Source organism: Myotis brandtii, unplaced genomic scaffold, assembly GCF_000412655.1.
Source record: "Myotis brandtii unplaced genomic scaffold, ASM41265v1 scaffold17, whole genome shotgun sequence".
Taxonomy (NCBI): Eukaryota; Metazoa; Chordata; class Mammalia; order Chiroptera; family Vespertilionidae; genus Myotis; species Myotis brandtii.
The window spans coordinates 3,238,488-3,254,884 of record NW_005356259.1 but is presented as its reverse complement, the minus strand read 5'-3'; the positions used below and the strand labels follow the sequence as shown (position 1 = coordinate 3,254,884).

Below are 16,397 nucleotides of genomic sequence, written 5' to 3'. Positions count from 1 at the left end.
GACCGGGGCTGGCCCAGGGGGAGGTGCTGCAGAAGATGCCGCAGCGCCCACGGCTTCCCGGTGCTCGCGGTGAGAACCGCCGCCGAGGCGGGAGGGAGGCCCGGGTGCAGAGGGTGGGTCGTCCCCTTGCTTCTGAGCCGCGTCCCTGCCTCCACTTCTTGGTTCCAAATCCTGGGATGAAAAAATTGCGAAACTTTCTGCCCGAGTCCGGCTTCGCAGCTGAGGATTCCATTTCTCCAAAGCACGTTGGTTGCTTCTCACGGTAGAGCTCGCTTCCGGCCTTTGTGTCACCAAAGGGATTCCCCCGACTGTAGACGGGGTGTCGCGGGGCCCGGAGCGGCAGGTGAGGTTCTGGTGCAGGTAGTTGCCCGGGAAGAAAGGACGTCCGAGGGGCAGTGCTGCCTGGACACCGCCCAGCCTCCGGGAGGGGAGGCGCCTTGCTCTCCGTGGTCCATGGGTCTGCAGCCGAGGGATGCTGGAGACGGTGCAGGCCCCGCTGTTTCAAAATGGAACCGTTGCCTGCTGGCGGGCAAGGACTGGCACGGGATTAGGTTTCTGTCCAGAAGTGGAAAGCTGCATTCAGGATTCTGACAATTTGCGGAATGTTTCAGGTCATGGAAGCTGTGAGGGAAATCATGAAAATCACCTGCCAACCAAGAAACTCCTCTCTACAAACGAAGAACTAAGTAGCTTTATCATAGAATAAGCACTCCGCTAGATTGCTACCCCTATCGCAGGCGATCTGCTACTAGGGTTGCAAAGACAAAGAGTCCTCGCCTCTCTGTGTACCCACATGTAACCTATTACCATATTACGTGTATGTTCCCAAGATCAACAGCTTGTCCTTAGGAGGACTTGACCGCAGCATTTGCCCCGGGGACTGCAGGGAAGCCCACCTCCCCATAGTTCATCCTAAGTGCACGGGTAGTTGGGGTGGCTCTTTGTGTTAGCTTTTATCCTGAGGGGAAAATGAGACTTCTCAGTACCTTTTTGATAAGCCGGTGGTTGCAACATGGAGCCAGATGCCAAGCCTAAACTCAGAGACAAGATCAGCTCCATCTGGTGTTCCTTGGTGTTCACATTTTCTTTTCTTTTTTTAATATATTTTATTGATTTTTTACAGAGAGGAAGGGAGAGGTATAGAGAGTTAGAAACATCGATGAGAGAGAAACATCGATCAGCTGCCTCCTGCACGTCCCCTACTGGGGATGTGCCTGCAACCAAGGTACATGCCCTTGACCGGAATCGAACCTGGGACCCCTCGGTCCGCAGGCCGACGCTCTATCCACTGAGCCAAACCGGCCAGGGCTACATTTTCTTTATTTGTCTTTAATTTTATTGTTGAAAGTATTACATATGTCTCCCTTTTCCCCCATTGACCCCTTCTAGCCAGCCCCCCAGCCCAGGCCTTCACCAACCTATTGTCTGTGTCCATGGGTTATGCATATATGCATACAAGTTCTTTGGGTGAAACAGATAATCCCAAAGCCACTAAGAAAGACTTGATTGGATTGCAAGAGGCTTACTTACCTTTTAAAAAGATGTATATTTATGTCAGAGACATAAAGCAATTACAAGTTTGCTCAAGGAAATGCTGTAAGAAAGGGGAGTGGGTGGGGAGGTCTCTTTCCCCTTTTCCACAAAGGAAAGATCTTTTTAAAGATTTGCATTTATACTTCTTTACAAAGCCTAACATGTTGTCTTTGTGTCAAAGATGTTTCTGTATAAGTAATTGATCTGTTGGCCTGGACTCATACTTCTCACTTATACTGATGAAGACTGACAAAGTCTTACTTTTCTGTTGTTTTCTTAATCCTCATATGAGGATATTTCTTCCATTAATTTTTAGAGAAAGTGGAAGGAAGGGGGAGAGAGAAACATAGATTGGTTACCTCCTCAACGTGCCCAGACTGGGTACGGGGATCTAGCCTGCAGCCAAGGTACATGCCCCCAGAATCAAACCCTTGACCAGAGTCAAACCCACGATTCTGCAGTCCGTGGGTGGTCACTCTGACCACTAAGCCAGACCAGCTAGTGCCAAAGTCTTACTTTTTAAACTTAATTTTATTGTTTCCCCAAATCACCATTACCTTAGGTCAGGAAGATTACAAAATAAGTTGCTCACAGTATCTTCTTCCTGAAGCTACACCTTTGTCTTTGAATAACACTGAGAAAAACCCATTTTGTCAGCATCATTCTTAAATTTTTAGAAGGTGATTTTTTTAATTGAGGTTACAATTAGCATATAACATTCTTTATATGTATATATGTATGTATATAATTAATATATACATAAATCAAATTAAAATAATTTGATTTATGTATATATTGCAAAATGATCACTACAATAAGTTTATTGACACCCATCACCATACAGTTACAATTTTTTTTCCCTTGGGGTAAGAACTTTTAAGACTTACTCTCTTAGCAATTTCCAAGTATATGTAGAGTATTGTTAATTAGGTATGTGCCCTGACAGGGAACCAAATCCGCAACCTTTTGGTGTACAAGTCGATGCGCCAATGAACTGGGCCACCCGGCCAGGGCTACTTAATTATTTTAATTGCAGCAGTAACACGTGTCTGTTATTTTTAAAAAATCAGAAAATACTCATTAGCACAGGGTGGAAAATAAGTCACTTTTAATCCCAGCACCCAAAGATAACCTCCTATAATAATTTGGTACATGTTTTTAAAAAAAGTACAAGTGTGACATAATGTAGTACCTACTTTGTATAACCCTTCTCTTCCCCCACCTCCAATAGTGTAGTGTGGACACATGCACTGTCTGACCTATAATCCTAGTTTTACTTTTAAGGAATTGTTCTATGTTTATAAAACAATAATCTATATAATAAAAGGGTAATATGCTAATTAGACCGGACATCCTTCTGGACGTCATTCCGGATGTCCTTCCTGATGAAGCCGGGCCAGAGGGAAGCCAGCCCAGGTCCCAGGTCATGGGTGCCGGAGGGAAGCCAGTGCTGGCAGTTGGGGGAAGGAAGGCCTACTCTTGCATGAATTTTCATGCATCGGGCCGCTAGTCTATATACATATACATATATATAGATATATATATATATAGATATATATATGGCTAAGTGACCAACCATACATGCATCCGACTGTCCGACAGACCAGTACATATGACACGCACTGGCAATTTAAAAATAAGCGTTGACTCGTGCATGCACAATACATATAAAGCTCGCGCTGGCGCCAGTCCAGACAGAGTAAGAATTTTCCGTGATGAAGCCGGGCCAGAGGGAAGCCAGCCCAGGTCCCAGGTCATGGGTGCCGGAGGGAAGCCAGTGCTGGCAGTTGGGGGAAGGAAGGCCTACTCTTGCATGAATTTTCATGCATCGGGCCGCTAGTCTATATACATATACATATATATAGATATATATATATATAGATATATATATGGCTAAGTGACCAACCATACATGCATCCGACTGTCCGACAGACCAGTACATATGACACGCACTGGCAATTTAAAAATAAGCGTTGACTCGTGCATGCACAATACATATAAAGCTCGCGCTGGCGCCAGTCCAGACAGAGTAAGAATTTTCCGACCTGAACCCGTTTTCGGACATGGTCAGTTATATGTTGCTTTCTCTCAAGTTCGAAGAGCATGTGACGTTAAAGTTGCAAATACTTCATCATAAGGGAAATTAGTCAAGCTCTCTGAAAGTGTTTTTACTATTAATGTGGTATACACAGATATTAGAATAAGTTTAATGAATTTATTAGTCATTGTTTTTATCAATGTTTTTATATCATTTTTTTGTTTTTATATCATGTTTTTGTTGTTTTTATATCATGTCTTTGTTTTTATATCATGTCTTTATTATATTGTGTTGTTATTGTTTATTGATCAATTTGTATATTATTTTCATATACATTTTACTAATTTTCTTTCATCTCTGACACTTCTATTATAGAGAAAGGGCAAATAGTGATATTAAAATATTTCTTCTAATTAAATTCCTTTCAATGTGCACGAATCCATGCACCGGGCCACTAGTAGTGTTATAAAAATGGTTTTCATTTCTGCAAAGAGGATTTTTTTTTTTTGAGGTTAGAAGCTATAATTCTAGAAGTCACTGAGCAGATCCAGCATCTGACTGTTCTGGCATTTCCTCAGAGTGACAGCTTTGCCTTTGTCTTCGCCACAGCAGATCAGGACACCTATCGAGCCTCCCAATCAGCAGTGCCTTGTTCATATAAACCAAACAAAAGCGCCACACCAGAAACACGATTGGGTTCCTCCCATAACTCTCTCCTGCCAGAGGTGCCCTTAAAATTGTGATCATAAAAGGTCTGCTTCGTGCAAATCACATTCCTATGGGCAAATGTTTCATTGGATGCGTGTACCTGATTTTTTGAAGAAACAGAAAATGCAGTTGGCATTAAGGTTATATATTATTTGCATGCAGTGTCTTACTAAAAAAAAAAAAATGCCCTCTGTAGATTACAATAGTATCGTCTTCCCAGGGTTACTTGAGGATTATATCAGACAAAACGCATAAAGTGCTTAACTCCATGCCTGGCATCAGAGCATTCACTACTGTTGTAAAAATTTTTTAATCTGGTATTGATTTTAGGTGAACTTTATATCATTTTCTTTTTATGCAGAAGACTTAACCAATGGTTCATATGATGATGTCCTAAATGCTGAACAACTTCAGAAACTCCTTTATCTGCTTGAGTTAACTGAGGATCCTTCGATCATTGAAAGAGCTCTGGTCACTCTGGGTAACAATGCAGCCTTTTCAGCTAACCAGGTAAGTACCCTCGTCTGGGCACACGGGCTCCTCCCATTCTTACCCACCGCAGTAATGGTGACCCTGCGGAGTTACAGCCTCAATTTCCTCACCTACGTAATGTGACTACCTACACCGGTAGCCGCTTAAAGAGATGTAATTATTAATCTGTTTCTACATCCCTATGAAGTTGGTCACAGGTATCACATTCGTAATAAGTGTATCTAACATTAGCATTGCGTGGCCTTTTAAATTATTTAACATTCAGCAGTAGAACAATGAAAGCATCTAACATTCAAGTACATGCTTTACACTGTAATAACTCTTATGAGGATGGTTCTGGTGCAGGTTGTCCCCGGATCACTCCGACAACCACTAACCAGAGTAAACAGCTTATAAGACTAAAGAGCTTAATTTGAATGCTTTCATCTCTGACCCCATGAAGAAAGAGTAGAAAAATGTTTTGTTATTATTTTCAGCTAGTGCCCCTTTTTAACATGTAATGAATGCAAAATTAATTGGAATTTTATACTTTATTTCAGTCCAGTTTTCTTCAGTAAGGCAAGGCTTACTATAAAGCTCTAGAAATTTAGAATGAAATAGAAAGAATATTTGTGTATTGCTGGGGGGGGGGGGGGGGGTGCTGTTTTCTAGTAACAGTAACCACACGTTTTTTGGGAAGAACCTGGAACTGCAGAGGGAAGGGTTTTTTCCCTCTCCATGCTATGCCCACCCTTAACAACAGAATAAGGGTATTGGGCTGCTGGTAAATATGACAGTAATCATTTTCAGCCTCTGTTTCTTACAACAGTTGAAGCAGTTGTACAGCTCATCATCAGGGCCAAAGGCACATAGTATCATAGTGTTGCAATTGATTGTGAGAAATTCCCGGGTTAATTTTCCTCTGAAAATTTGGGAACCATTTGTCAAACTGTGGAACTCCAGTTCTGCAAGATGTTAATAGCTGTCCCTCCCATCACTTCCACACTGGAAAATGACCCTCTTTTTGTATACGGTTCATAGACATACAGTGGACTCTTGAACAATAAGAGGGTTAGGAGCACCAACCTCCGTACAGTTGAAAATCTGCACATAACTTTTGATACCCCCAGGACTTAACTACTAATAGCCTACTGTTGGCCCAAAGCCTTACTGATAACATAAACTGTCGATTAACACATATTTTGCTATATGTATTATATACTGTATTCTTAGGATAAGGCAATATAGAGAAAAGAAAATGTCATTAAAATAATAAGGAAGATTGGATGTGGAGAGAGCAGAGTGCCTGAAAAATGGCTCCTCTGTGTATAACACATCCAACAGCAACTTGGGCTTACTCCTCACAGGTGGCAGGACACCATGACCTTCCTGTGACATTACGCCCTATATAAATAATAGTAATAAGGAAGGAAAAATACAGTTATAGAATTTACTGAAAAAATTCCATGTATAAGTGGATCCATGCATTTCAAACCCGTGTTGTTCAGAATTCAGCTGTACTATATTCAGTACTCCCCTCTTGGAGCCTCCCAATGCACATGAACATAATGCATCACAAGAAAGAAATGTTTACTCTTATTATACCCAAAGTTTCTCACACTTGCTTAACCATAAGACCTCCCCTTTTTAAAATGGAACATCCATTAACATCTTGAGGGCTTGGTATCCCAAAGAATATATTTTAACAAAACACTGCTTTAGTATTCTAAATCATATTTTTATAAATTTGCCTGTATAGAGAAGTGATATAACTTATTTCAAACTGAAATAATTTTGTTTGTAAATTGCTTTGAGATCATTATAGTAACTGTGCAAATCTTTATATATCGCCATGCAATAGTTTAAATAATTACATCTTAATTTTTATTTTCAATTGATTTTCTTTACCTATTATATTATGGGTGGTAAATTTTTTAAATAGGAATTATGGGTTGTATATAGGAAAGATATTTCCAAAGAGTCATTAATTTTTTATTTGTGTTTGTGGATGCAAAGAAGTCAATGTAGGGGGCTACAGACTGAATTTATGGTGCTGTTTTTCCCCCTCTTAGGTTATTATTCGTGAATTGGGTGGTATTCCAGTTGTTGGAAGCAAAATCAAGGATCCCAACCACAGTATTAAAGAGAAGGCTTTAAATGCACTGAGTAACCTGAGTGTGAATGTTGAAAATCAAATCAAGATAAAGGTAAGCTATCTAAAATCACAAATGTGTAAGGTTATTGATAAATGAAAGAGAAAACAATGAAAAGGTCAGTAATAAAATGTTAGTCGACTGCCCTTTATAATGTGGTGGCCAAGAATTACCCTTTTTCCCCAGCTTTATTGAGATATAATTGACATATAACATTGTGCGAGTTTAAGGTGTAGAGAGTGATGATTGGATACATATAGATATTACAAAATGATAACCACCATCGTGTTAGCTAACACCTCCATCATCTCACATAGTTACCTTCTTTTTCTTGTGGTAAGAACATCTAAAATCTATTCTTTTAGCAATTTTCAAGTATACAAGGGCTGCGAGTTTGACATGCTTGCACTAGAGTATTACTAACTATAGTCATCTTGCTGTATTTAGATCCCCAGAATTCATTCATCTTATAACTGGAAGTTTGTACCCTTTGACCAACATCTCCCCATTTCTCCCACCCACAGCACCTGGCAACCACCTGCTACTCTGTTTCTATGAATTAGGCTTTTTTAGATTCTGTATATAAATGAGATCATTCGTATTTGTCTTTCTCTGTTTGACTTATTTCACTTCATATAATGTACCCAGGTTCCATCCCTGTGGCAAATGGCAAGATTTCATTCTCTTTAATGGCTGAATAATATTCCGTTGTGTATATCACATTTTCTTTATCCATTTGTCAACAGACACTTAGGTTGTTTCTATCTCTGGTTATTGTGAATAATGCTCCAGTGCGCATGGGGATATAGCTTTCTCTTCGAGATAGTGATTTCGTTTCCTTCAGATAAATACTCAGAAGTGGAACTGCTGGATCATATGGTAGTTCTATTTTTAATTTCTTGAGGAACCTCCATACTGTTTTCTGTAGTGGCTGCACCAGTTTACATTCCCACCAACAGTGCACAGGGATGGTTTTTCTCTCCATCATTGCCATTTTTTGTTTGTTGGTTGATTGATTGATGACTGGTTGATTTAAAGAAAAAAATTTTTCATCAGTTCTAAAGAGAGAGGAAGGGAAAGGGAAACAGAGAGAAATGTCGATTGGTTGCCTCACGCATACGACCCGACTGGGGATCGAACCAAAGACCCTTCTGTGCACAGACAGTGCTCTATCCTTGGAACCACTGGCCAGGCTATTGGTTTATTAATGACAGCCATTCTGACAAGTGTGAGGTGACATCTCATTGTGGTTTTGATTTGCATTTCCCTGGTGATTAGTGATGTTGAGCATCTTTTCATGAACTTATTGACCATGTATATCTCTCCTTTGGAATAATGTCTGCCCATTAATGGGTAAAATAAGACAGAGGAGGGAGGGATCTAAACCAGCCAGTAAGAGATGCAGTGAATTTTTGAATTTGGGGATTCAGTTTAACCCAAGTAGTAAAGGAACCAGGCCAGAGTCAAATAACATCAAAAGATAGATATAACAAATTAAGAAATTATGTTAATTCAACATTTATTGAGCTCCTGATCTGTGGTACAGAGCTAAGAAATGAACATGATTAACATCTTTTTAAGAAAGCTAGACGGAAAGATAAGGTAAGTAATCAAGGCAGGACACGATGAAGTACTTTAAGGAAAAATGTAACTAAAAACATCGTTGAGTACATAGAAAGGGGAGATCTCATCAAAGTTTCTGTAAAAGGTAGATTACAACCTGGCTCTTAAAGTCTACCTTTTCTACAGGTAGAGTTGGGGAGGAGGGAATTCCAGGAGAAAGGAATGAGCTAAGGTGGGCACAGCTCCAGGAATAACTGAGCTGCCCATTTGGTAATCTCGTTGCTAGAACTGAAATGGCAAAAGGTTCAGAGACAATAGGGATGTAAATACCGAACACATTTTAGGAAATGCTTTGTGAGACATCACTATCTGACATAAATATGACTTATAAGAGCTAAGGAAATGCTGTGATTTTTTTTAAAGGAATGATGTGTGATGAAATTGTGACCCAAGAGAGCCAGTTGACTTGTAAACATCATTTAGATCTTGAAACCAGATTAAAAATTTAATCTCTCTTTGCTTTACTACCATTGCTTTAGTTTCTGTGGTAACATGGATACTACCTGGGTATTATTTAAATGTTAAATTTCTTAGCATTTATATTAGGAATTTTTCTTACCAGTTAGAATGTTTGGTGGAGTTCAGATTTAGTTGGGTGAATACCAATTATCTGAGAGAGAGAATTTTTCCAAGGTGGAAAGACCATGGCCAGACATAGAAAATAGAGTTCAAAAAACTTTCCATCAGACTGGGTTTAGTTCTGTTATGTGTGAAATAGGAGTACTGCCGGCATTGCATTATTTTTTGCCAGTGGTGGTTAACAATATTATGAAGGAGTAGTTCAGATACGTTCCCCTAGGCATATATGAACCTTGGGCCATATGTAGTTTTGCTTATTTTTGATAGGACTAACTATAAAGCAAAATTCTATTTTACTCTCCCCTCACCTTCTTTACTCTTTTACTTCTTAATGTACCTCCTAGACCAGTGATGGCAAACCTTTTGAGCTCAGCGTGTCAGCATTTTGAAAAACCCTAACTTAACTCTGGTGCCGTGTCACATATAGAAATTTTTTGATATTTGCAACCATAGTAAAACAAAGACTTATATTTTTGATATTTATTTTATATATTTAAATGCCATTTAACAAAGAAAAATCAACCAAAAAAATGAGTTCGCGTGTCACCTCTGACACGTGTGTCATAGGTTCGCCATCACTGTCCTAGACCCTATGTGAAGGTGCTTAACCATGGTACAAAGAGACTTCACACATGTTCCTCCTTAATTCTGTTGTGCTCAGAACAGTTGACTCACTGTGCAGAAACTTACTGTTCAATAGAAAAACTTTGGAGATTCTAAGATGCTCACTTTTCCCCCCACCTCCAGGTATACGTCAATCAAGTCTGTGAGGATGTCCTCTCTGGTCCCCTGAACTCCCCTGTGCAGTTGGCGGGACTGAGATTGCTAACAAACATGACAGTTACCAACGACCATCAGCATATGTTTACCAATTACATTACAGACCTGTTCCAAGTGTTGCTTGCAGGAAATGGAACCACCAAGGTACGAAGGAAACGGTGATTACTTCAAGTACAAAGAGCTATCGCATCAAGTTTATAAGATTGGAATTGAATTTTCAAGTTCCTCAAAAGAGAAAGTTAAAGTTTATTTAAAAACCCTTACATGGGTCCAAGAAAGTAAATTATTTTTATCCCCTAATATGAATTTCAAAATTAACTTGTGAAAATAATATATTTTGGTTATGAATAGATTGGTATTTATTTGGTTTTCTGCACATCAGTTCACCTTCTACTGAAGGTGGCTAGCTTCCCTCCCCCACCCCACCCCAATGGCGTCTTCGAGTGATAGTGCTGGTTAATTGAATTTTTGCTTACCTTGGGGTTAACAAAACATATTTTTGATTCAGCCATTATTGGTTGAAAAATCTTTTTAATACTACTCTTAAGTTTTCGTAATGGATGTTTCAGTGCTTCACTTCAACCTGTTACGTAAACATAGGAAGCAATAGGTTGAGGTGAATTAAGTAGAATCTCAAGAGACACCCTATGAAAGTTACTTAAGCAACCCCTCATACTAGTGTGTATTCTTATCAAGTGCCATTTAAGAAATAGCATAAAAACAGAAGGCAGATTAATCAGAGTTTCTGGTTTGTTGGGTTGATCCATCAGTGTTTTACTGTGTTAGTCTCTGTTCTCTGGAACAGTTGACATAAAAATGCACAAGCATTTTATTGTTTGTTTGTTTTTAAATTGCCACCTGAGGATATTTCCATTGACTTCATAGAAAAAGGAAGGGAGAGAGAGGGGACATGTGCGAGAGAAACTGATTGGTTGCCTCCCTACTTGCCCCTACTGGGGATCAAGCCTAGGTATGTGCCCTGACCAGGAAGGGCGTTGCTCAACCAACTGAGCCACACCGGCTGGGCAAACACACAAGCATTTTAGAAGAACCGAATGTGATGCCAGACTCCAAATACTCAGTGTCACTGAAGTTATTTCTGAGGTTACCAAATCGTGATCACAGTAGAGCCTCATTATAATCCTTTCAAAATTTGACCTGAGATGTTTTTATATGGGCTTTCCATATTTCCAGTAGCCAAACTTCTTTGGATGTACCCAAAGGCATTCAAAATTAAATGTAATAATCATAATAGTAATATCTTAACAATATTGCTTCATCCATTGACAATTTCCAAAATGCATGAACCCATCAGCATCTCTCTCTCTCCAGGAGACCAAGGTAACTTCCAGCCCTTGCGGCCCTGTGGAAACTCCCTTCCCTCTCCCCCGTGGCCTGGCAGCTGTAGGAAAATTCTTCCCTCCGCCTCTCTCTGCAGCTGCCTTACCCCAAACCCCAGAGGAACATGAGTTCAGAGCCAGGCGAGTCTGACCTTGGGGCTGTAAAGATGGGTCTCAGACGTGGTCTATGTTTTAATATATTTTATGACTTTTTAAAAGGTGACTCACGCCCTGGCCGCTGTGGCTACTTGGTTGGAGCATTGTCCCATACACCAAAAGATTGTGGATTTGATCCCAGGTTTCGGATTCAATCCCTGGTCAGAGCACACATGAGGCAACCAACTGGTCCATGTTTCTCTCTCTAAATAATCAATAAAACGTGTTTTTGGGTAAGGATTATTTTAAAAAAAAGAAAAAGAGGTGACACACACTACAATAGTATGTTCTATTTCTGTTTTTCCATTACTGTGCCTAGTACAATATTTCTGGAATAGAAAATTGGCTTTTATGGTCTGTCTGGGAATCTAACCACCAATTATAACATTGTTTTTCTCCTTAAAAAAAAAAATAAGAATTTAAAGTTTCAACTTGCAAACTAACTTTTGGATAGTAATCCATTTGTAAGTGGGAAATTGTATCCATTTTAGATATTTCCTTGGTAAGTAACCACCAAAATGACTTTCTTTTAATCTTATTTTTAATAAGTGATCTCACTGTACTCTAATAACCTTTTGGGTATAACAGTGATTCCTAACTAAATAGAAATAGTGGAAGATGAATGTACATAAACTGCTCCATCTACAGTGAGAGCAAAGAAAACTTAATGGCTTAAAAGAAATGACCCAGAGCCCACTACAAGATGGCACATGTGATAAGAGACAGAGACTTAATGTGGTTTCAAACTAAAATACATACTATGTTCTTTGGTGTGGGTTTTTTTGTTTTGTTTTGTTTTTTCCATGTCATCTGTCTTCTACAGAACATAGCAACGTGGAATTTTAGTTCAGGATACTGTATGCTGCTGGTTATTATTTCTGGTGTAAATCTGCCCTCGTTGACAACTAAGGGCCTTTTAGATTCTGTTGACTTCAGGCTTATTTCATAATTTTGGGGCCACCCTATTTCAGAACTCTTGTCCCAGTTTTCTTAATCAAAACTTCAGTGAAGTTGGAGACGAGTGTTTATTCCTAACACTTTCTATCGGTGTCGCTGGCAGCCAGTTGGGCCACCCAGACCTGACAGTGACTCTAGGAAATGCACTAAAGAAAAAGGTCGGAAATTGTCTTTGCTCTTTCACTTTAAGAGGCTGTAATTTTACAAAGGATGTCTGTCTGGAAAACATGATCTCCACATAGACAAGAAACTGTTACCCGTGGTTTCCACTGGGAGTGCAGTAGGCAGATAGGATGGTGGCTTTTGTTTTTACCTTGTTCTCTTCTGCACTGTTTGAAATTTATCATGATCATTTATTAATTTTATTTTTAAAAAATTTAAGGAAAATAAAGTTTAATATCAATATTTTAGTTTTCCACTGCATAATTTTGAATAGTTGATTAAAAAATAAAATTAAGCTAAGTCATATATTCTCCTCCTTGATTAACAAATTAGTATGTTCAACGTGTTCAAAGGAATATATCAATATGTACGATGTGTATATATAAAAGCCTAAGCGACCATTTGTTTGACTGATAGCTATGACACGCACTGACCACCAGGGGGCAGACGCTCAATGCGCAGGCAGGAAACATGGAACAGACTGATGAATCTCAGAGGGAAGTGGGGAGGGCGGGAAGAGATTAACCAAAGATCTTATATGCATACTAAAGGCCTGGTGCATGGATTCGTGCACCGGTGGGGTCCCTCAGTCTGGCCTGCAGGGATCGGGCGGAAACCGGCAGTCCGACATCCCCTGAGGGGTCCTGGATTGTGAGAGGGTGCAGGCCAGGCCGAAGAACCAGGCCTCTAGTAAGTACATAAAGACCAGGGAGAAAATACCAAAACTTAGTAGTGATCATTTCTGGTCATGGAAATATGGGTGAATTTCCTTTTTGTGTTTTTCTATCTTCTTTGCTAATATTCTCTAGTAAACACATAATGCCTTTGTAATCAAAGAACGTTTTATAAAATACACATCTGGTTCCTTTCGGGTCTAGTGGAGAGCACATTTGTCACCGTTTCCTGACTTCAGAACCCCCTCCCTGCTCCTCACTCTCATTTCAAATATCTTGTAGAAAGTACAGTTTTATTTGACCTTTGTTTTTAAAGTAGGAATTCCATTTTAATTTTTTAATTACTAAGTTTTCAGTTAGGAATGCTGATATTTTAGCTACTTGCCTATAAGTTAACATTTATTTGCTGATTATTTCTATCACTGCCTATTTAAATGATTATAAAGCATTTTCACATTAAAAAAGTAAATTCAAAGATTCATTGTGACCTACTAAGAAGAAAAGGGCCATATTGTTATTTATTTAATCTTGGTAACCAAATTGTTTTTAAATTTTCATACTTTAAATAGAAATAAACTGAACTTTGAAAGATTCCTTTTTGTTCCAAAGATCATATTTCACCTAACAGTAATCATAATACAATTTATGTAACACATGTTAAACCTACCATGTGTTAGATATGCATGTAGGTGGGGGTGAATATTGTCTTCACAGTTTTCTCCCTAACAAGGTAATTGGAAAAATTTGGTTTAAATAACAGAAGTGCTCTGAGACCTGTGCCAGGTGTTGGGGGGCAGGAGTGGGTGTGGGTAGGGAGGTAGCGATCCCTTTTACATAAGATGAATTGAGAGCCTCCATGGAGTAAGAGAATTTGAGCCAGACCTTGAAGCATAGGCAGTGCTTTAAAATGTGACATGGCGAGAGGACAGGGAGAGAAAAATTCATGCCAACCGAGTCTCAAATAAACCAATGTTGTTCTTATTTCAGGTTCAAGTTTTAAAACTGCTGTTGAATTTGTCTGAAAATCCAGCCATGACTGAAGGACTACTTGGTGCCCAAGTAAATAGCTTACATGTTTGTTTTGTAAATATACAAATGTGTAGATTTGGACAGATAGATCTGGATGGATTTATCCCTTTTAAAATGCTAACAGGGATCATCTCTGAGGAACAATATTGTGTTATGTTTTTTCTTTGGTTCTTTTTGCCTACATGAATTTCCCAAATTTTTTGTAAGGAGCATATTTTACTTTTAAAATTTGTTTTTGAAAAGGTCTCCCTAGTAAAAATAAATAGTAATTTTTCTGTCTCCACCCAGTTTGGGCTATACCTATATCATCACCTCTTTTACACTTGACTTGGTTATGCTCACATGTATCTCTTATCTACGGAAACACTAGTGTGAAAGGAGTTCCCAGTACGCGCCCGGTGCTGGGCCGAGTGCCAATACTCCGAGTGAGGACAGGATGACATGTGCTTGTCCTCACGGAGCTTACAATGTAGGGAGGAGACAAAAATATGTAACAGGAAAACAAGACAATTAAAAGATAAGTATTCTGAAGGAAGCAGAGTTGGTGCAGAGTTAGAACGACCTCAGCTCCTGTGGAAAGAGACCCTGCTCTGTTCACCTGCTCATCCTGTGCCCTGCAGGGCATATGTGCAGTAAATGTTTGACAGGTGAATTGAGGAGGTCCCATGAAGACTGTATGATGGACCTTAAAAAAGGAAATGGGTGTTTTCCCAAATGATTATGTTCTAGGATTCCAAGGAAATCATATTTTTCAGCTAAAACATGAAACCTCTTTTTTCCATTAGTATACAGTGTGGGGGGACATAAGATTTTGCATTTATGTTATACAATCGTAGGGATAATGTTCAATGGTAAGATTTTTAAAATGTATTCAACAGTTTTAAAATGAAAATATACATGAAAAATGTTTTCATATATTAAAATACTTCTTGTTTCCTTTCCCAGGTGGATGCATCATTCCTTTCCCTTTATGATGGCCACGTGGCAAAGGAGATTCTTCTTCGAGCTCTGACGCTGTTTCAGAATATAAATAACTGCCTCAAAAAGGAAGGCCACTTACCTGTTCAGCCCACTTTCACTCAAGGTTCATTGTTCTTCCTGTTGTATGGAGAAGAATGTGCCCAGAAAATGAGAGCATTAGTTAATCATCATGATGCGGACGTGAAGGAAAAGGTAACAATAATACCCAAATGCTAACTGGTAGGTCATACTTTCCAAAGAGTAATGCAGTCTGGAAGTAAACTTCATCTTCTTTACAAAGGGATTCTTCCAGCTGCTGAATTTAAACAGTAAATATCAGATTTCATCATTTCCACAGCTAGAACTTGCCATAGTCTTGTGATGTATTTTGGACCATTTTATTGATACCAAATATAACAGCTTGTTCTGAAACATTTATTTCCTTTTATTTTGCTTTTGCTGAGCTACTTTAATTATTTCTTCTACATGAAGTGACAGTGACCTTTTTATATGTAAGCTACTCTTCTGCTGTTGGCTGTGATTAGTACTCACCTGAGAGAGCATTAGTACGTGATTGTTTCAGAACTGCCGTAGGAATGACCTTCTTTTAGTAACAATGAGATCCTATGCTCTTGAGTCCACCTGCCAGCCTAGCCATACTGCTTTCAAAAGTCTATTCTAATTATTAAAATCTATTCTAGTCAATGAAAATGGTAAACTTTTCGGAGAAATGTTTCCTACTACTCACCCACTCCCATTCAGTGTGCCAGCATGTAAAGATGCTGTTATAAAATACTGGGATCCATCTAAGGGCCCACCTATGGTCAATTGGTTAAGTCAATCATGCTAGTCTTAAAGAACTAAGTAGGTCTGAATGTGCTAATGTGGAAAGACACCCCTGAAATATGAATGTTTTTAAATGAAAGCTATTTAGGCTTATATATGGGTAGCTACTTCTAGAATGATACTCAAACTCCTGGGTGTGGGACTGTGGAGTGAGGAAATGACTTTTCTATGTTCACGTTCTACTGTTTGAAATTTTTACTGTGGCATAAATTTTATCATAATTTTTTAAATAAAAAGAAAAAGTAACTCACAAGGTTATGTTTTTGCCTATTAATTGATAGTACTTTATTCATTAATTTTTATCCATATTTTACTTAACTAAAATTACATACAATATATGAAAATTTCTCAGCTATTATCTTTAATAATATTTTTGCTCCATAAGCTA

The 16,397-nt window shown here is 38.9% G+C and overlaps 1 protein-coding gene across 1 annotated transcript; it reads left to right on the top strand.

Moving 5' to 3' along the window:
- Window positions 1-35: 35 nt before the first annotated feature.
- On the top strand, window positions 36-16,259 carry ARMC10 (armadillo repeat containing 10). Its single transcript, XM_014537029.1, has 6 exons — window positions 36-245; window positions 4,610-4,789; window positions 6,823-6,957; window positions 9,853-10,029; window positions 14,162-14,233; window positions 15,149-16,259. Exons 1-6 carry the CDS (start codon window positions 36-38, stop codon window positions 15,398-15,400), a joined length of 1,026 nt encoding a protein of 341 aa, XP_014392515.1. The 3' UTR covers window positions 15,401-16,259.
- The last annotated feature ends 138 nt before the right edge of the window (window positions 16,260-16,397 follow it).